General features: G+C 47.3%; 1 protein-coding gene across 3 annotated transcripts in view; it reads left to right on the forward strand.

Moving 5' to 3' along the window:
* The window catches only part of PDS5B (PDS5 cohesin associated factor B), a 312,170-nt gene that overhangs the window by 152,520 nt on the left and 137,251 nt on the right, over nucleotides 1-22,399 (forward strand). For all 3 annotated transcript variants that reach the window (XM_074986372.1, XM_074986368.1, XM_074986369.1), the window contains exons 15-17: nucleotides 11,514-11,562; nucleotides 12,022-12,161; nucleotides 12,241-12,356. In XM_074986372.1, the coding sequence (XP_074842473.1) occupies nucleotides 11,514-11,562; nucleotides 12,022-12,161; nucleotides 12,241-12,356 (305 nt within the window). The remainder of the gene's footprint in view (nucleotides 1-11,513; nucleotides 11,563-12,021; nucleotides 12,162-12,240; nucleotides 12,357-22,399) is intronic.

Consider the following 22,399-nt stretch of genomic DNA (forward strand, 5'->3'; position numbering starts at 1 on the left):
TACAGACAGTCAGGAGCCAAGTTATGTGTGATGGGGGAGTCATTCTAATTTGATGCATTTAATATCTCAGCTATAACACAGCAGTAAATGGTTATGATCCAATAACTGCATAGACTGTTGATACCTATAAACATGTAAATATAAAGTAAGTATAAAAATTTTCACCATTTTAAGTTGTTTTATTAAAAAAATCAGTTATATTCCAGTTGTAAATTCAGGTAGTACACAATTTTGGCTGGCCAGTTCCCAGGTCCTGCAAGCAGCAGGGAGAGGGGAACCAATCTGCCCCTTGTTTCCAGCTCCCTGCCACTCTGGGAGCCAGGAAACTGATCCACCCTTGTGGGTGGTCAGTTTCCTGGGTCCTGCAAGCCCAGGGGATCTGGGAACCAGGCTGCAGCCTGGTTCAGTCTCCTCCTCCTCCTCCTCCCTCCCCCCCTCCCCCAGGAATGCAATCCCCTGTAACTTGAGGGTCTACTGTAGTATATTGGTGGTAAACATAGAAAAGGAGGAGGAAGAATAAACCTCTCTGGACACAAAGGGTCTATTACGCTAACCAGAACTGTCAAGCAGAACAAGACCTTAGTGTCTAATCTGAGAGAATCTTTTTTCCCCCCACCCATGGAGTGGGAACTTAGTTTCACAAAATCTTCAGTCTTGGGGGTGATGCCATATATTGATCAGTTTGTTCCCCACTCAGAGTGAAAAAGTCTCTAAATTGTGCAGAAGATTTAGACCAAGGAATGTTTTCTATGGATACCTTCTTAATCAGATGACCTATGGCAGTGGTCAGCAACCTTTCTAAGGTGAAGTGCTGAAATTTGACCTTTTGACCTCTGTGTATGGTCTGATTGCTGGTAATACTTTTTAAAGTCACTTAAGGCTATGGCTAGACTGTTGTTGCTATTTCAGGATACAAGTGTATCCCGAAATAGCAACTCCATGGCTATACGCCTTGCTCAAAATAGCATGGCTATTTTGAGCACAGTATTCTGTTTCCACAACCCCTCCTTGTGAGAGGGGCAGTGGACATAGCCACTAATTTCAAATTTCGGTGCCATTTAGATGGCAGCAAGTTTGAAATAAATTAACTTGAAATAATTTACTCAATTTGTATTGCACAACTTGCATAAATTATTTTGAGTTGGGCGACAGTGTAGCCATTGCCTAGGAGTCCTATTTACAACAGCTTCATTAATAAATAAAGCCCATCAGTGATGCACCTGTCAGTTTGATCTTGTCTCCTTGTGCCTACTAAAGAGAGAGGATTTGAATAGGGGTCTCCCACCTCTCCAGAGTGGGCTCACATCACTGGGCTGCGGAGTAGTCTGATGTGGGACTCTATATCTCTGCTATTAAAGCTTTTCATTTTGGGTAAACAGACATTGGACCAGAAAGAGTGACTCATTAGTCCTGTGGTTAGGGCACTCACAGAGGTGGAAGACCCAGAGTATCCCTGCTCCAGTGACAATTTAATTATTGATATAATTGAAACCATTTCAGCAGCAGTGAGAGAAGGAACCCTATATCAGAATACTTCACAGCCAAGCAGGACTGACCAGAGACTTTGTTAGACCCTAAGGAGATTGGACCTCTGGCACCTGGAAGGGCCAGGGCCTTAAGTAGAAAGGTCCCAAATGACAGAATTTGCTGGACTAGAATAGGTCCAGGGCTTCCGCCTCAGGTGGCTATAGCTTCTCGCGCCCCTGGGGCTGCCTGGGCTGCCATGGAACTCCAGCACCATGCTCCTGGGGCTGCCACAAGGCTTTGGCAACCGATAGCCCTGGCCCCAGCCCCTCTCTGCAGCATGGGCTCTGTCAAGTGGGGGCTTCAGCCCTATGCTGTCTGCATGAGGGGAGGGGGGACAGGGCTGAGCTCCTGCCTCATGTGTTGAAGAAAATTGGAGTGGCATGCATGCTGAGGATTGCTAACCCTTAGTCTACAATTTCTCACTACTGCCTCTGGTTCCAAGTATGTTAAAATTAACAGTAATTCACCAGTTTTCACTTTCATATTTCTGCCCTGCTCCAAAAATCTGACATTCACGTAGAATTTCAGATTCCTATACCTTTTGTCCAGGGCCTAATCAGTGACCAAAGTATGATGTGCATTCTGGCAATTTAGAGGTTCAGAGTAATTCCCTTGTGCAGTTAGAGATTACCTTAGATCAGGGATGGACAATATTTTAGATGGGGAGCAACTCCAAGGTTTTGGTAAGTGGTCAAGGGCTGCACTTTTCTATGTAGGGAGTGAGACTGAGGTTGGGTACAGAAGGGAGCTTGGGTTAGGGGATTGGGGTTCAGGAGAGGATGCAGGGTCTTAGAGGGAGTTTGGGTTTTTGACCTAGTGCAGAAGGTTGGGGTACAGCATCGGAAGACAGTATAGGTCCAGGAGAGTAGGGTTATAGGAGGGTCTGGAGGATTGGGAGGGAGTTTTGAACTGAGGCAGGCGAGAGTGTAAAGGATTTCGAAGGTGATCTGCTGCCGGGTTGAGGAGGGTGTGTGGGTGTATGAGAGGATTCTGGTCTGTGGGGATGTGTTTAGGAGGGGATGCATAGTCTGTGAGGGAGTTTTGACCTGGGGGCAGGAGGGTGCAGAGGGCTTGGGTAGTGACCTGGGACAGGGAGTTAGGATGCAGGATGGGATGAGGTGCCAGAGGCAGCCTGTGGCTGGGAGGTGCTTACCTAGTTGGCTCTGGCCAGCAGCCCAGTGGGACCATCAGGCAGGTAGAAACTTGCCTGAGAATCCTGTTGGGGTGGTCTATGACAACATGGAGAGGACAGTCCAGCATCGCTTTCTGAGCGGTGACACAACACGGGAAGCAGCAGTTACCGGTATTAAGCCACTGCACTCGATTGGCCTAGAGTGAGGTGCCAGGGGTTGCTTCCGACAGTGGGAGAGGTCTTTGGATCTCATTGGGCAGCTACCGCCCGCCTCAAGCTGGGTAGCCCCCAGCCAAGTAGGTGCTGCCTCGCCATGGTCCACTTGCTCCACTGGGTGTGTGGGGCTTAGGGAATCACCGACAGGTGGATCGTAAACCTTACACCAGGCAAAACAAACAAGCAACAAAATAATCCAGCTTTCAGGCCGGGCACATGGAATGCAAGGACCATGACTCCGGCCCTTACAGAAGACCTACAGAGCATTAGTAACCCCTGGAAGACAGCAATCATTAACAACAAGCTGAGAAGACTGCCGATGGACATCGTGGCCCTCCAGGAAACAAGGTTATCGTCCTCTGGATGTCTCAGGGAGAAGGACTTTTCCTTTTTCTGGCATGGGAAGCCTCCAGAAGAGACCAAGGAAGACAGTGTTGGCTTCGCAATCAGAAACAGCCTAGTTGGCTCAGTCATACCACCAAATGTGGGAACAGAGAGAGTGCTGAAAATCCAGCTGCAAACACCAGTGAGCATGGTCAACATCTTCATCTTCTATGCACCTACTTTAACTTCTGCCCAGGAAGTTAAGGACAAGTTCTATGATGAACTTAGCATTGCCATCAGTGGGGTACCTTCCCATGAGCCGCTATTCATCCTTGGCGACTTCGCCAGAGTTGGCAGCGACCACCACGGCTGGGCATTCTGTCTGGGACAGTTTCTAACAGGAAAGATGAATGGAAACGGACAGCGCCTCCTTGAACTCTGCTCCCAATATGACCTCTGCGTAACCAATACTTTCTTCAACATCAAACCCCAGCATAAAGTTTCGTGGCGACACTCAAGACCAAAACATTGGCACCAGCTTGACCTTGTCCTCACCAAACGCAGCCGTTTAGGTAATGTCAGGGCGACACGTAGGTACCACAGTGCAGACTGTGACACTGACCACTTGTTTGTGTGTAGTAAGGTACACATCCAGCCACAAAGATTCTTTCACTCCAAAAAGGAAGGGAGACCGCGCATTGACACTGGCAAGACTCGTCACCCTTCACAAGTATATGAGTTTGTCCAAGCACTTTGAAGAGGCCTTGCCCCGCCCGGACGACACTGATATCAGCAAGAGATGGGAACAACTACGGGACGCCATCTATAATACTGCAATATCTACCTTTGGGAAGAAGACAGTCAAGTGTGCTGATTGGTTTGAAGCCCACACTGAAGTGCTGACGCCCCAATTGAGAAGAAGAGACAAACACAGGTCCTCTCCCAGTGAGGGCAACCTGCAGGTGCTCCAGTTTGCTCAGAGTCAAGTGCAGCAGGGTGCTCGGCGGTTTGCCAAGAATGACTGTCTCCAACTCTGCTCCAAGATTCAGCAGGCCGCAGACACTGGTAACATGTGAGGAATGTATGATGGGATCAAGCAGGCCATTGGTCCATCACAAAGGAAGACTGCCCCACTTAAGTCGGCAACAGGCGAGGTCTTGAAGGACAGAACCAAGCAGATGGAACGCTGGGTGGAACACTACTCACAGTTGTACACCAGAGAGACCGTAGTTACAGAGAGAGCCCTGAATGCCATCGAGGCTCTGTCCACCATGACTGAACTCGATGCTGAGCCCACCTTGGAGGAACTCAGCGATGTGCTAAAAGCACACTCTTCTGGAAGAGCCCCAGGGAAAGACAGTATTCCCTCAGAAATCCTCAAATGCACCAACGGTACCCTAGTTTCAGAGCTGCACGGAATACTTTGCCAGTGCTGGAGAGAAGGCAGCGTACTGCAAGATATGAGGGATGCTAACATCGTTACTGTCTACAAGAACAAGGGTGACAAAAGCGATTTTAACAACTGTCGCGGCATTTCCCTTCTCAGTACCATGGGGAAGCTATTTGCACGTGTTGTTGTTCTGAAGAGGCTCAATGTTCTTGCGGAGAGTGTCTACCCTGAGTCTCAGCGTGTGTTCAGAGCTGAATGGTCCACCATAGACATGGTTTTCTCTGTTAGTCAACTACAAGAAAAGTGCAGGGAGCAGAACAAACCTCTGTATATTGCCTTCATCGACCTGACCAAGGCATTTGACCTCGTCAGCAGAAATGGTCTGTTCGCGATTCTGGCTAAGATCGGCTGTCCCCCAGCTGTGCTCAGCATTATTAGGGCCTTCCATGAAGGGGACCGTCGTATACGACGGATCCACATCCGAACCCTTTGAGATTCTCAGCGGAGTAAAGCAGGGGTGTGTGCAGGCTCCAACACTGTTTGGCGGCATCTTTGCAGTTTTGCTCAAATATGTCTTTAGAACTGCTACAGAGGGCATCTCTCTCCGCATGAGAATGGACAGCAACCTCTTCAAACTGTCGAGGCTTAGAGTGCAGACCAGGGTGCTTACGAAGCGTCTAAGGGAGTTCCTTTTTGCTGACGATGCAGCTATTGCTGCTCTAACACAGCAGGAACTGCAGTCACTCATAACTCACTTTGCGGATGCGTGCATGGAATTTGGCCTCACAATCAGCTTAAAGAAGACCCAGGTGATGGGCCAAAACATGGGTAACGAGCCATCTATCAGCATGCTAGACTACGAACTGGAAGTTGTTCATGTACCTAGGCTCGACGATCTCAAACAACTTGTCACTTGATAGCGAGATCAACAAGTGCATTTTGTAAAAGCCGCCACAACGTTCTCCAGGCTGACGAAGAGTGTATGGGCTAACAATAAGCTCACTGTACACACCAAGGTGCAGGTCTACACAGCCTGTGTTTTGAGCACACTTCTGTACGCCAATGAAACATGGACTTTGTGCTCAAAACAAGAACAGCGGCTCAACACATTCCACATGCGCTGCCTTAGGTGCATACTCGGTATCTCATGGCAGGACAAGGTCCCCGATAGCGCAGTGCTTGAGAGGGCAGTCACCGCCTCCATGTTCACCCTTCTCAAACAGAGGCGTATGCGCTGGCTGGGCCATGTCTCACACATGATGGATGGCTGAATACCGAAGGACCTCCTCTTCGGCGAACTGGCATCTGGAAAGAGGCCAAAAGGGCGACCTAAATTGTGCTACAAGGACATGTGCAAGCATGACCTCAGTGCACTCTCTATCAGTGGGAACACCTGGCATTCGCTCGCCTCAGACAGGCATGCCTGGAAATGGGGAGTGAAGGAAACTCTTGCTATGTATGAAACTACCATGGTGAAGGAAGCGGAAGACAGGAGAGCCCTCAGGAAGATCCGTGCTCGTGATACCAGAGCAACATCTGCCTACTGCTGCTCACAGTGCGGAAAGGACTGCCACTTCTGGATTGGATTGCACAGCCACAGAAGATGCTGCTCAAATCAGTCCAACTGGGGCACAAACCCATGGTCCGTCGGGATCGAAGGATGCCTACTTAATGGGCTGTGGGCCGGATCCAAGGGCTTGGTGGGCCAGATAGATGTGGCCTGCAGACCATATCTTGTCTGCTTCTACCTTAGAAGCACGATGGTTAAAATTGCTTTATTAGGTGGATATCTTGTCTCTAAGTTATATATAGCTTGGTTGCCCAGCTCTGTTTGGTATTAGGAAAGATTTTCCTCCAAAAGAATGTAAGCAAGTTAAACGTGCTTGGTTATGATTTTCCCCTCTAGCTTCCAGTTCTATGCCTATCCCCCTAAAAGTGGCTTTTAGATTTCCTACAAGCATGTCTGGAGCTTCATAACTTCTTGATTAGGACCTATTGAGAATAAGGCCGAGGCCTTTGTCTTGCCCTCTAATTAATTGCTTCACTGGGGGAAGCTTTTCTTGAGGTAAGAGTTCTAAGATCATTACTTCAACTTCTTCAAATCATTACTCATGTGCATTCCAATAAGAGAGGGGTGGGGTGGGGGGGTGCGCGCACAATCGTAGGAAAATTTTTACATTAACCATACCCTACCCATACTGTAAAGTCCCTAGAGTGGTGCCTGCATGGCGCAATACACAAGACCCAGTCAGCCCTCCACCCCCTCAGTCCTTATTATTGACAGTGACAGTTATTGGAGCACTTGTTATCTTGCTCTCCAAGGCAACCCTAACCGTGTGATTTTATTTATTTATTTATTTATAACTCTTCTCTTCTTTATAGTTAGTTCTTGTTAGAAGTTAGTTGATAGCTGTTGTTGGGGTTTCTCCTCCACCCTTTGTTCGTATTTTGTTTCTTCTTTGAGTTCCCCCTGGGGCATACAGCTTGATGTTTAAGAACTGCCCACAGGGGATCGGCTTACTGCTTTCCTTAAGTGCTTAGGTGAAGGACACTTATCAGCTAAGTGCAGTATTTGCAGGTGCTTCAAGCCTTGGACTAAGAGAGAGTGAGAGCAGTACTTGAAATTCCTGCTTATGGAGTCAGCGCTTCAGCCGCCTGTGTCAGATGTGGCACTGTCATCTTTGGTGTGTATTGCACCAGCTTCCACGCAGAGTGTATTGACTTTGGTGTGAGACATGCCAGTGCCTCAGAAAGAAGGCATGAAAGGCACCGCTCCCTGGTCTACAAGACAAGCTCATCTGCTTGGCACTGCTTTCCATCCCTGGTGCTGCATAGGAAGACCAGTGCTATTATCAAGGACTGGCCTTCTTTCCAGGAAGGTCAACAGTCGTACACTGTTAGTGCACCCTTTGGTTGGGCACCTTAAGGACAGTACAACGCTGCAAAGCACTCTTGATTCGAGCCCTGGGGATGGGGCTGCTGAGCCCAGTGTTGTTGGAGTCCCAAGAGCGAGAAGCCCTGGTAGAGCACCTGGACTTTCCTTCAATAATGGATGCTTTTGAGGCAGCAAGGAACTTCATCCACATAATGGCACATGTGACATTGGCACTGATGCAAGACTGTGCCACTGGTGTCGACATCGACCCATGCATTGGCTCTAGCTGTGAGCCACTACCCTATAACCAAGCCTGTGGCACTGCCCATCCCCATGCCCCATATCGGCAGTGGGGCAAGTGAACTCTATTACACCAGCACTCGCCATCCCCTCAGCACTGTCAGGCACCATGCCTCTGCAGCTAGCCTCCAAATGTACATTGGAGGTGGAGTCCTTTGCATCTTGCAGTGACCCATACTATTCCTAATTTGACTCACGCTCTCAGTAGCATTCCCAGCACTGCCATTGGGAGGCTCCTCTGATACCACCAACATCCATCCGTTCCCCACCCATCACCCCCACTACAATGGCAGGTGCTCATGCTTGTGCAGTAGCTCTTCTGGAAACTTTGGGCCTATCATCAGGGCCAGGGCCCGGCACTGCAGACTGCTTCAGCATCCTCATCCCACTACGCATCTGATGAAGTAGGTCTTTGCCCACAAAAGCTTATGCTCCAAAATATCTGTTAGTTTATGAGGTGCCAGAGGTCTTCTTGTTTTTCTCTTTAGCTACCTGTCACAAGTCCTCTCCCGTGAAATGCTGCCTTCATCATGGTCATAATTTCAGCTAGGAAGGTTTCCAAGCTCAGAGGCCGTGCACCTGGTATTTTATAAGGGCAAGTCGCAGCTCCGTCTCTACCCAGCCTTCCTACTCAAAATGGTCTCCTATTTCCGTGTGAACTAGGACATTTGTCTGCCAGTTTCCTTCTCCAAACTGGATGCCACTTCTAGAGAGCAAGTCCTGCACTCCTTAGATGTTAGGTAAGCATTAGCCTTCTACATTAAACACACAAAGACATTTTGTAAATCATCACAACTCTGTTGCAATTGTGGAACAGATGAGGTGGCAGCTCATATCATCCTAGTGTCTGTCTTTCTGGACCACATCCTGCATCACGATGTGCTGTGATCCTGCCAAGGTTCCAGCTCTGGGCATGACAGCTCATTCCATGAGAAGGAAGCTTCCTGGGTGGTGTTCCTCATTGGTCCCTGTTTGGGTATCTTGAGGGCTATAACACGGTCCCCTGTATGCATGTAGGCGACACACTGCGCCATTACCCAGCAGGCACGGGATGATGCAGCGTTCAATAGGGCAGTCCTCTAGGCTTCTTCACAATGATCTCTGACCTCTCACCCAGGTAAGCTACTTGCACGTCACTCAAAAGAACAGAAAATGGTTACTTAGCTTTTGTAACTATTGTTCAAGGAGATGTGTTGCTTATGTCCATTCTAAATCTCACCCACTTCCCCTTTGTCAAAAATTCAGGAAAAAGGAAGTGGGGGCCTGCCCAATAGGTATCTCTGTCCTATATACCATGCCATGCAAGTTCCACCCCAGGGCACTGCACTGGCACCCCAAAGGGTACTACTACGAAAAGCCTTCCAGTGATTGTGCTCACATTGCGTTCACAAACTAATTGAAATAGGCATGAGCAGCACATCTCGAGGAGCAAGATACAAAATGTAAGTAACCATTTTTTTAGTTTCCTAAGTTGTTCTCGGCTTTTTAGACTACTTTAGTTTGGCTGCTAATTTTTCCTGTAGCAAAAAGGATTTACCCAAAAGGTGTGTGTTGGTGTATGCAGGGCTGTAGGAGTAGGGATTGTTCAGTTTTAATTGTAACTTAGAGCAGGTCACTTATCAAACACTTTCTTCTCAGTTCCATCAGAGCTCAGAATGTGAGAGCCATATCTACTTTAAAGATGAAGCTGAAAGTGCTCCTTGCATGCCTTTCTAAGGCATTACAAGTTTTGTAATTTGGCCTTAGGGTAGTTAGTGTCTGCCAAAAGAGTACTGGTAGCTGGAATTTTGTAACATAAGTGTTTCCATTCTTATTGAAGAGTCAGTAGGCCTGCTACTTCATTTTATTATTGCAGATTTGAAAATAGATGGGAGCAGAAATACAGATTTCCTGTACTGGTAGATTCAGGTTTCTGTAAGGCTGTGTCTACACTGGCCAAAAACTTCGAAATGGCCATGCAAATGGCCATTTCGAAGTTTACTAATGAAGCGCTGAAATACATATTGAGTGCCTCATTAGCACGCGGGCGGCCGCGGCACTTCGAAATTGATGTGGCTCACCACTGCGCAGCTCATCCAGATGGGGCTCCTTTCAAAAGGACCCTGGCTACTTCGAAGTCCCCTTATTCCCATCTGCTCATAGGAGCATGGCCATTTCGAAGTTTTTGGCTAGTGTAGACATAGGCTAAGTGTCCATTTGAGAATCTGTAACAAATCCAAATTTCTGGGTATATCTATACTTACCAGGCATTTGACTTGCAGCAATCACTCTTCCAGAGTTCAGTTTTGCTCTGTGTGTGAAGATGTGTCAAAATCAATCTGTTTGGGCTCAGCTGTCCACCCTGGTACTCCACAAGGGATATTGGTGCGAGCCCAAAGAGCTACAATCCACACTAGAGCAGAAAGTCGATTTTGATACGTTTATTCTAGTACCACTAATAGTGTAGCTAGAATTGTGTATTGGGGATCAACTTCTTTCCCTAGTATAGACCGGGGCCTGTATTTCTGATACCAGATTTAATCATTCAAATCTGAGAGTGTGTATCTTTTCATACACAGATCTCAAAACACTTTGCAAAAGTGTTTTAATTTAAGCATTGTTATCCCTCTTTGGTGAGAGAGGATGTTCACTGTTAGTTTTCTCATATTTTCACAAAAGTTGAGTGTAAGTGCTATGGAAAATTCTAAACTGTAGAGCTTTTTGGAATACAATTAAGAAGGAGGAGGTTGGTTGGCAATTGTTCAGTTGCCTACTGCAGAGAAACAATCAGTGCATTTTTTAAATGTTCCAGAAACCAGAATTACAGATCAGGAAGTACTCGAATAACACAATTTTCTGATAGCTTTATACACTCATGAATTTCTGAAACACTCTTCTCTCTCTCTCTCCCACATTCCTCATACTTAGCAAAGGGAACCTAGTTTTGTGGACTACCTTCATGAGGAATTTGAAGTCCTTCTCTAACATGAAAGTCATTAGTGAAAGACTGCATTCTCCCTTTTTGCTGCTACATGTACATCATCTCTGCTTGGTGTGACACACTTATTTGTAGCATTTGGGACATTTTAATATGAAAGGGACTGTAAATGTCTCAGTAAAATATATATAGCATAGCATAGTCCTCCAGAAATGCATTTCTACTTTTGTTATTGCAGGTGGTAGTGATGATTGTTTTTACAGTTGTCCTGAGGTACTGTTAGTTTTTTGTTCATCTGCTTCTCAAAAACAGCCCCTTCCCCCCACAAAAAAATCAGTTGAACACTTGCAATAACCGTGGTATAAACTGCTTTATTCATCTTAGTGAGCAACAAACTTCAGATGGGGTTATTTATATACTAAGTTTTAAATGCAGTTAAAAATCATAAGATGATAAAATGTAGAAAACTGAGTACATTGTTAAATTTTAAAAACAAAAAGTCATTAAGTGTATGTTTCACATAGGAACAACTCATCTTCATTGTTCATTAAATATTTGTATTACTAATTAACCTATTAAATGCTTATCTAAACATATCCATAGTATGTCCTCAGGCTATAGTCCTGTTAAATGAAAATATTAAACTTTGACTTTATGGTTAAACATCTAATATTGACATTATCATTTCTTGCATTTAATATATTGTACTATCCAGCTGTTGTAATATGTCTTGTACTGGTTCTATAGCCTTACAGAATTTTGCTTACACTGTATGTGTTTGATAGCATATAATAAGTCTTCAAGCAGATTTTTCTTATTTTGTTATTTATAGACAGATGCCAGCAGTAAAGCTATATTCTCAAAAGTGATGGTCATCACAAGTAAGTCTAATATATTTTATGCTGTTTACTCATCTCATAGAAGACATTTGGGATAAGCTAGAGATAAACAGCACAGAACATGGGACTTGTAACTGTTAACAAACTTTATGGGACTACAAGAAACTTGGTCACATCCATGATGATTGGACATCTGGCTAATTGAAATCATGCCAGGCCACAGATGTTGGACCAGAGAGTGCTGGGCTAGAGAGGTTCAACCTGTGCCCACAGAATAGGGAAGCCTGAGGCGGCAGCAGGGAAAGGGAACTATCTGGTCTGGATTCTACTAGGGAAGCATGAAGAAGTCTCAGAGCACAGGGGAAAGAGTTACAGAATCTGTAGCAGTATAAAATATGAGGCTACATTCTGTTTTTCCTCTTCAGTGCTCTTATCAAGCATGTAATCATTTGCTCAAAAACTAAAATTTGTCAAGCTGATAGCGCTTTTTAATATTAAAAGGAAACTTGCCAGATCCAGGCAAGGCTCAGGATTTCATGAAGAAGTTCACACAAGTTCTGGAGGATGATGAGAAAATAAGAAACCAGTTGGAAATGCTTGTTAGCCCAACATGTTCTTGCAAGCAGGCTGAAGGATGTGTGGTAAGAATAGCTTTCACAATATTGGATGATATTTTGGTGACTGAATAGATTATTAACCACTTTCAAATATATATTGCAGCGAGAAATTACAAAAAAGCTGGGCAACCCCAAACAACCTACAAACCCTTTCCTGGAAATGATTAAGTTTCTTCTGGAGAGGATAGCTCCTGTGCACATTGATACTGAATCAATCAGGTATGCATTTTGTTTGGATTGCAGATAAACGAATGGAAGCTTTGAGATGTAAGTGGTGGCTTGTCAGAGTGATACAATCAGATTAAAATGTTTAAGATGCTCTATTATTATTTCTGTTACACATAACATCATAGATTAAAACGTGTTTTAAATAGAATTTTTCAGCATTAGTATTGTTTACTTTTTTTATTCAATATTGAAAATAGGTGATCTAATTCCTTTTAAAAATCAGCAAAATCTTTGTTCCATGCATGGTCTTATCTCAGGCTATGTCTACACTGCAAGATAATATCAATTTTAAGGCATTTAGCCCTATCTTACCAAGAGCCTGTTTTCACTGTAAATTCCATTAGCTTGATTTAAGGAGCACTGAAGTCGACATAATATTTTTATCATAATATTGACAGAACCTGGCAGGTGTAGTGTTCAGGTTAAATCCAAAATTGTCAATGGAGGGTATTGAGGAAGCGCCATATGTTTAAATCAAATCTGTTAGCTTCCAGCGATGTCCCGTATGTGCCCCATAATGCCCCAAAGTTCTGTGCTCTGGGCTCTTCCATCTCCACTGCTCTCAGGTGCACAGGAATTAGGCAACATGAAGACTGTTTCAATTCGGCACATGGAAGCCCATGGCTTTAGTGTCATGCTTGTATGAGAGGCCGAAAAATCTTTCCTGCTTTGCTGTTAGCATGGCTGTGGGGTCTCTGGTTCTTTGTCTACCTCTGTTAGCTGTCTTTTTTTCCCTGCACTGCCTGGTGCCAGCCACTGGCCCTCCCATATCCCCCACCCCATGTGGCAGCTAGGTTGTGGGTGAGGATCATGCTTGTATGATAGGACAAGAAGCTTCTTTTCTTCTTCGAGTGATCCCTGTGGGTGCTCCATAGTAGGTGTCGGGCTCGCCCTGGCGCAGCAGCTCGGAAAATCTTCAGCAGTCTGCGTCGGGTCGCGCATGCGCCGATGCGCGTCGGCTCTTCGCGCGCTTACAGTCACGTGCGCGATCCGGTCCCCGCCAGTTCCTTCTCAACCGCTAACGGCTGCAGACGGAATCCTCTCCAGCTCCAGCGCCGGAGACAGATAAATCTTATTTTTTTCTCGTGTTAATAGTTTTTAACAGTTCATAGTTAGCAGTTCTATAGTTATTATAGTTAGTTACTCTGTTAAAAGTTAAAGACTATCTTAAAACCGCAGCGGCCGCCTCCGGGCGGGCCCGCTGCTTTTGTTTGTCGGCCTTCAAAGGCCAACGGTTATTAACATCACCTAACAGACTGTTAAGTGTGCTATTAGCACCTAAGGACTCAGAGTTAAGTTATAACAATGCCATCCCCCAGCTTTAAGAAGTGTGAATCTTGCCGAGAGGCCATGCCTGCTTCGGATGGCCATAGCAGATGCATACGGTGCCTTGGGGAGACGCACGTTCCCCAGAAGTGCTCCCATTGTTCCAAGTTGACTAATAGAGCTAGAAAAGATAGAGAAATGAGGCTGAAGATGCTGTTAGTTGACAAAGCACTTCAGCCTGCCTCATCGGAGGCAACGCATGCGGAGGGCTCTTCAGGACCGCAGAAGAGGAAGGCTGCCTCTTTGACCTCGTCTGTGCAGAAGAAAAGAAGAGCCTCGCCTACGCAATCCCTGCCCCTTACTGTTGGGAGCGGGACGAGTGTAACAAAGGGCCTGTGCACGCTGGCTTCCTCCACTGGTAAAGCCGCGGCGCATGCAACCACTCAAGGCCCTGCAGCTACCGGGGAGACGGCACTGAGAGCTGTGCGGGCACTAGTCAGTCCAGCACCAGCTACTGCGGCACCGATCGAGACTTCCCCAGAGGCACCGGGATCGACGGCACCGAGGACGACGGCACCGGCAACAACGGCACCAGGAGCAGTGGAAATCAGCATGACACCTGCCCTGGTACCAAGTTCACCAACAAGACCACCTGAGAGGGTAAAGGCTAAAACGAAGACCAGGCACCACAGCCCCTCTCCTGAGGTAATTGCGCTGCCTCTGTCACCACAATCACCACCGGAGATTCGACAGGCAGCAACACCTTCAGCCTGCCACAGACGTCCTTCTCCTTTTCTTCGGAGTCCATCCCAGGGGTCTGCACGCTTTTCTCCATCATCTAGCAGAGATCCCTACGAGTCTTCTCACAGAGGCTCTCCTCGTACGTCGGTATCATCTCGGAGGTCTCGACATTCCAGGCACCACCCTTACATTCTTGGGTCATGGTCCAGGTCTCCATCGCCGGGCCCCTGTCGCTGTTGCTACGACCGCCATCATTATGCGGGGCGTCAGCATAGGAGGTCGACGTCTCACTATGGATCCCCGTCGACCACCCCTCAACGCCACAGTGTTCTGCTTCCACCTGGGGGAACACCACGAGTTCCCCAATCAGAGGCTGGGTCTAAAGGCATTGAACCCCACCTCGAAATTCCACAAAGGCAATCACATCAACACAGCCAGGATCCAGAGGAATTGGAGGAGAGATACCATAGTGATGCCTCCTCATCCTCGCCAGAGAAGGCCATGGTCCCTGGAGACATTTCTCCCCCAGAGGACCTGAAACAATTCCAGGAGCTGTTCAAACGAGTAGCTCAATCTCAAGATATTCAAGTGGCGGAGGTGCAGGAGAAACACCACAGACTCCTTAAAAACCTCAGGCCTCCATCTTCTTCTAAAATTGCTATTCCTCTGGACGATGCAGTCATGGAGGCAGCCACTAATATATGGCAGACTCCAGCATCCGCTCCTCCTACCAACAAAAGAGCAGACAAAAAGTACTTCGTCCCTGTGAAACGTATGGAATTTCTATTTAGTCATCCACAGCCAAACTCGCTAGTGGTTGAATCGTCCCAACACAGGTCCAAATCGTCCCAGTACAAATCTGGGGGATTGGACAAGGACATAAAGAAGCTGGATCTTCTGGGTAGAAAAGCTTACTCCTCTACTCTGTTGCTCCGCATGGCCAACTGTGCTGTTCATTTGTCAAATCACAATTCGACAACTATTCCAAGCTTACTGCCCTCATGGACTTCCTTCCGGAGGATAAAAGGCCAATTCTTAAGGCAATTGTGCAAGAGGGCTACGCGGCTTCTCGAGCGGGTGTGCAGATTGCACTGGATGTGGCGGACACAGCGGCCCACGCCGTGGCCACTGCAGTGGTAATGCGGAGAGAGTCATGGTTTCACACATCCGGCATTCCAAAGGAGTTACAGGTCAAAATTGCAGACTTTCCCTTCGACAAAATAAAATTGTTTGCTGAATCGACCGACTCAGTCCTACACTCGAGCAAAGACTCCAGAGCGACACTTCGGACTTTGGGGATATATACCCCACCGTTCAGAAGGAAGAAATTTTATCCTCAGCAACGCCGTTATGGTTACCAACAGCAACGCACCCAATTTCAACGGGGGTATGATCAGGGACGTCATCAACAAACACATTATAAGGGCCCTAGGCGCCGGCCTCAGCAGGGCAACACCTCCGCAGGGCAAAGTGCAAGACAGCAAGTTTGACGGGTATGTCGAGGGCCGCGAAGCCAAGACCGTACCTCAGTGCCAATGTCAATACATGTTCCATCACTGACTCAAGCCATTTTACCCACAATGGAAAAGCATCACATCGGACAAGTCGGTATTGGAGATTGTAAACATGGGATACACGATCCCCTTCCAGTCTTTACCTCCACCAAATCCTCCCACCGCACCCTTCTCAGAGACCCCTCTCACCTACCGGAATTAAGACAGGAGGTGGACCACCTCCTATTCATAGGGGCGGTGGAGAGAGTACCGGAACAATTTCAAGGCAAAGGGTTCTACTCCAGGTATTTCCTGACGGAAAAGAAGACAGGAGGGTGGAGACCCATTTTGGATCTATGCGCACTGAACCAGTACCTACGCAAACAGCACTTCAAAATGACTACGATGGCTTCAATAATCACGGCACTAGACCACGGCGATTGGTTTGCAGCCCTCGACTTACAGGATGCGTATTTTCATATCGCAATTCATCCAGCCCACAGACATTTCCTCCGGTTCCTTGTGGGCACAGATCATTTCCAGTACAGAGTCCTCCCATTCGGACTCTCTTCAGCACCCAGAGTCTTCACCAAGACCTTAGCGGTGGTGTCAGCATACCTACACAGACAGGGAGTTTTCATTTTCCCGTACCTGGACGATTGCCTGCTAAAGGGAACTTCCCGGGTGGAGGTATTACGGATGATACACATCACCACAAACACATTTACGTCACTGGGCCTCATCATCAATTTCTCAAAGTCAAAGACCGACCCCACGCAAAATATAGAGTTTATAGGGGCTCGGATAGACTCAGTGACGTCAAGGGTGTATTTACCCGAGGCTCGTTTTCGTGCCATCAAATCTCTTGTACAACTACTAACGTACAGCCCCACTGTTCCAGTTCTCACGTGCTTGCAACTGTTGGGGCATATGGCAACCACCACGTTTGTGGTGCAAAACGCTAGGCTGCATATGCGAGGATTGCAGCATTGGTTGGCAACCGTATACAAACCCTCAATCCACACCGTCCACAAGAGGGTGTCACTTACAACAGAGGCACGAAGCTCGCTAACATGGTGGGGAAACCCCAAGAATCTCCTAACAGGGGTGCCCTTCCGCCAACCGCAAATTACTGTGTTCATTACAACAGATGCCTCCCATATGGGATGGGGGGCTCACATGGACAACAAAACCACTCAAGGATTATGGTCCCCCGCAGAGAAGACACTGCACATAAACATATTAGAGCTCAGGGCAGTGTTCAAAGCGTGCAGGCATTTTCACAATTATCTGCGCGGAAAAATAGTCAGCATGAATACCGACAACAACACCACCATGTTTTATATAAACCGACGGGGGAGCCAGGTCTCGTACGCTTTGTGCAGAGGCGGTCCGACTCTGAAACTGGTGCATCGCCAACAATATAATCATAAAGGCTTCATACCTACCGGGGGTCCACAACGTCAAGGTGGACCAACTCAGCAGACACTTTGCGCCCAGTCACGAGTGGCAGATCCGTTCAGACCTACTTCACCAAGTGTTCTGCAGGTGGGGTTTTCCCCAAATCGACTTGTTCGCCACCCGAGAAAACAAGAAATGTCCCCAATACTGCTCCAGAGCGGGCTTGGGACAGGAGTCTTTGGGGGACGCCTTCATGATCCCATGGAAGGGCCCTCTACTTTATGCGTTCCCTCCCACGACACCTATACACAAGGTCTTGGAGAAGGCCAGAAGGCAGAAAGCACGCATGATACTCATAGTCCCAACCTGGGACCAGCAACAGTGGTTCCCATTGCTCTTGCGCATGGCTCAACATCGGCCATTTTCCCTACCAACAGTACCGGACATTCTCACTCAGGCTTGGGGGTCAATACTGCACCCACACCCGAAGAGACTTCGGCTACAAGCATGGCTAATCCATGGCTAAGCACCTTAGAGACTACATGCTCAGAGGGAGTACAACAAGTCCTTGAATGTAGTCGGAGAACTTCCACCAGAAAGACTTATCAGCACAAATGGTTGTGTTTTTCCGAATGGTGTTCCTCCAGGCAACTAATACCCCGGGGTGCCACCATACCTACGATTCTGGATTATTTGCTACAACTCAAACAAAACGGACTTTCGCTATCCTCTATAAAGGTACATCTGGCGGCTATATCAGCGTTTCGGCATGAAGAGGATGGATCAACCACATTTGCCCATCCCGTTGTCTCGCGTTTCCTAAAGGGGTTGGTGAATCTGTACCCCCCTCGGAAACCAATACCGCCGTCATGGAGTTTAGGCCTAGTTCTACACAGCCTCTCGGGACCGCCCTTTGAACCATTGGCTACGGTCCCCCTTCAACTACTTACTGTTGAAACGACTTTCCTCCTGGCAATCACGTCAGCTCGCAGAGTGAGTGAGCTCGCGGCCATAATGTCCACACCACCCTGCACGATCTTCTCAAAAGAAGTGGTGGTCTTACGATTACACCCAGCCTTCGTTCCGAAGGCCTCTTCAGACTTTCATATCAACGAACCAATAGTGCTGCCCTCGTTCTGTCCTAAGCCTCACAACTCAAATGAAGAGGCACGGTTGCACTTACTTGATGTAAGAAGGGCACTGGCCTTCTACATCGATAGAACTAAGCCTTTCTGGAAAACGGACAGACTACTGGTGTCCATTGCATCCAGGTCAAAAGGAGAAGCGCTATCTTCACAGAGGATTTCAAATCACATTGTGTCTTGCATAAGACTGTGTTACGAGATTTGCAAGACTCCTCTGCCAGTTCTGCCAGGAGCCCGCCCTACTAGGGCGATGGTGGCGTCAACGGCCTTGTTCAAAGGCATCGCACTGAGAGATATCTGCAGAGCGGCGACGTGGTCTTCCTATGACACCTTCGCCAAGCACTACGCCATGCACAGGATGCTTGATGAGGATACACGCCTGTCGACAGCAGTCCTTTCACGGGCAAGCTGCGCATAAATCGGGTACCCATCTCCTTTTTCGGGGGGAGGGGTTACTGCTGGGTAGTCACCTACTGTGGAGCACCCACGGGGACCACTCGAAGAAGAAAGAGAAGTTACTCACCTGTGTAGTAACGATGCTTCTTCGAGATGTGTCCCCGTGGGTGCTCCACTTCCCACCCGTTCCTCCCCACTTCGGAGCTCTGTTTGTGTGTTTTTTCAGGGGCGTCCGGAGTGGTTGATCAGGAACTGGCGGGGACCGGATCGTGCACGTGACCGTAAACGCGTGAAGAGCCGACGCGCATCGGCACATGCGCGACCCGACGGAGACTGCTGAAGATTTTCCAAGCTGCGGCGCCGGGGTGAGCCTGACACCTACTGTGGAGCACCCACAGGGACACATCTCGAAGAACCATCATTACTACACAGGTGAGTAACTTCTCTTTCCGCCATTTACATTTTATCCTGCCCCTGACATTCCCTCCTGAGAGGCACCACACAATCTGGAACTTTCCTGCGCCCAGCCACATCCTGTCACTTGACCCTGAACCAGTAAAAGGATGTGCTGCAGAAGTTGACAGGCAGCTTGCACGTGGTGAGGGTCCTGGAGCTGCCTGGGGGAAGTCTCCCTTGGTGGCTAAAGGTATTTAGGGGGTTGGCTGCTATTCTTGGGGCTTTGCAGCTGGCCAGGGGAAGTCGTCTTTGGTGGCTAAGATTTTCAGGGGCTGGCAGCCGCCTGGGGAAGGCCTCCAGTGGCTGAGATATTCACAGGTCTTGCAGCTGCTGGCAGGGAGGTCTTCCTCAGCGGCTAAAGATATTCGGGGGGCCTTGCAGCCAGCTGGGGACAGTCTCCGGCAGCTGAGATATTTGAGCACTGGCAGCTATTAGGGGGACATCTCTCTCGGCGCCTAATATTCAGGGGCTTAGCTTAAGACCATCTAGCACTCAGAGCTAGGGACTGAGACCAGAATTGTCCTACAGTGGATCCTTGTTAAAGGATGTAAGTGTGCTCAGTTCACTGTTAGTTGTTTCTCAGGCTCCCTCTCCGTAATTAACCCCAGTTTCCCATTACCTATAGGCGCACTGAAGGGCTATCGAAAGTGGATAGGACAGACATTCAGCATAACACTCGTGTATTGAGATGTACATTTCTAGATTATGGATTGAGGGCAGGGGTGTTAATTATTGCTCGGAGGATCTTCTTTGCCAGGAGGTCTAAATACAGAGCCAAGACTTTCCTCTGAGCCTGCTGGGTGTAGGGGTAGGTGGTGGGTCCTGCCACAGAGTTTCATGGGCTCCCAGCAGCTTAAGGAAGGACCGCTGGCAGGCAGCACAGAGCATTGATTACTGTGGACAGGGTGCCCCCTGGGGTGCCTGGAGGCCTTCTCAGTCAACGGAAGAAAAAACGTCTCTAGAGTGACTGTCCTTTGAGACCATATTTTCGTATGGCCTTGATCCAAAGGCCGCTGAAGGCAATGTAGTAGTTCTACAATTACCACAGTTCTCCAAGTAAGGCTTGGAGTGACCAGACGAGCCATAACTGATTCAATGATCCATTGCATTTTCAGTGTTTTGCCGGTGTCTGCTACTAACACATACATTTCCAGATTTTGGAGTGGGTACAAGAATGAAAATTCTTGTTCTGAGGATCTCATTTGCCAGGAGGCCTAAGCCTGGCTCCATGAGGTGGATCCTGCCTCAGAAAGTTGGCCAGCAATCTGGGCCTGGATGTAGCCCTGCTGGAGCTCCTTCATCTTCGCCTGGACTTCCTCCATGCTGCAGCAGGGGTGGTCTCTTCCACCAGGGTAGTGCCATCCGGTGTAGGCTTGGGCATTATGGAGCTTCACCTTCGTGTCTTAGAGTAGCTCCTCCTTGCTCAACGGGTCCAGGACGGACTCACCTCTTGGTGCCTTGAGGGGGCTCCTGGCATCCCTCTGGGTGATTTCTTGAGGGCACAGGGAGTCTCAGGCTCCCTCCGAGTGTGCCGCGTAGAAAGCTGGCTGGAAAGGAGAGGGCAGAAGGGTGTTTGCACAGCAGTCTGTAGCTCTGCTGTTTGTGCACACTCGAAATTTGTCACTAGAGTGATTGTCCTTTGAGATCAAATTCTTGATCTGAGGATCTTCTTTGCTATGAAGTCTAAATCCAGATCCAAGCCTTTTCCCTGGGCCCATGGTGGTTTTTGGACCAGCTGATATTAGGAGCTGGCTCTGTTTTATATGACCCTTCCTCCCCACTTAACATCAAGCATGTGCTCCAGTGCTTTTGCGTCCCGTTTTGAAAACCTGTGTTGGGAAGCTCAAAATCTTATTTCTAACCTTTCCTAACTACTTTACTACCCATCCCCTCCCTTCTAAAAAGCACATTTCTTACACAGGCAAGCAAGATATTGCCTGGAAAAAGGGACATTTAGTTAACATGGCAGGGAAATGTAGGAAATGGAATGTAGGAAGATGATGTCAGATACCCACAGCCACTTGTGGGGCATTTTTTTCCCATGCTGCACAAATGAAAATACCCAGAATGCTGGGGGGTCTCAGAGAACTGTGGGATAGGTTCCCACAGTACGCTACTGCAACAGTTGATTTTGGCGACTTGTGTGTGTGTGTCATTAATAAGTTGATTTTGTGGGGAGCCTGTGAGAAGGTGAGGATGTTCAAAATCAAATTCATAAAACCCATTATTAAAAAAATGATTTTAATCAAGTTGATTTTTGTTTGTAGTGTAGAGGTAGCCAAAGTCTCTTGTGAGGTCATGAAAAGATTATTTTAGAATCAACATTCCTGAAAAGAGGAAAAGTTGGACTGGATTTCTTGCTTTCTTTTAGTTTATTAAACTCAGTTAAGACAATTATTGGATATCCATTCCAAAAAACTGGTCTTACTGCAAGTATAAACAATCATATAAACATTAGAAAGCATGCATGTTTAATTGTAATAGTATCTGTGTAGTGCATTACAAATAGTAATACTTGTCACTGTAGACATAACAGTTGAATCCTGTCTACTTCTGAAGAATGGAGGGGTAAAAGTGTGTGTGTGTTGTAGGAGCGCAGATGTGTACAGCTTTGCCGCAAGACCAGCCTTCCTTTTCCTACAGGCATATGCTTTGTTCTGTACACACTTTCCAACTTCTGCAGTAAAGGAACTAGGGATCCTACAACCTCTACCTTTACACAACCCTCATTCATTCCCTGATTGTCATGTGCACTGAATAAAGCAGAGGTTCTGTAGAAAGATGAGTGTGTAATTATGTAATCTAACTCTACCATAATATTTCAATATAAGGTAATGCAGAGCTAAGAGCGCACAGACTATTTTAATTTTGCCATTCCTCAGTTTTTGAGTATTAGAATTTGCAACCTTAACAGTCTTTTGAATTAGTTTATTGTACACAATTTCAAAGTTTTTTTTGGGTAGCAAACAAAAAAAGTCCACAAATTCCATAACTGGTAATCATTAAATGTCCGATGGGTCATTGTCAGGCTTTGTATCTTTAGATTCAAACCACTTATCTTCACTACTTGTCCTAATGGAATAATCAGTAGCAGTAGTAGGCTTTGTCAGTGGATATTTACAACTATTTGTATAAT

This window comes from Carettochelys insculpta, chromosome 1 (assembly GCF_033958435.1).
Source record: "Carettochelys insculpta isolate YL-2023 chromosome 1, ASM3395843v1, whole genome shotgun sequence".
Lineage (NCBI taxonomy): Eukaryota > Metazoa > Chordata > Testudines > Carettochelyidae > Carettochelys > Carettochelys insculpta.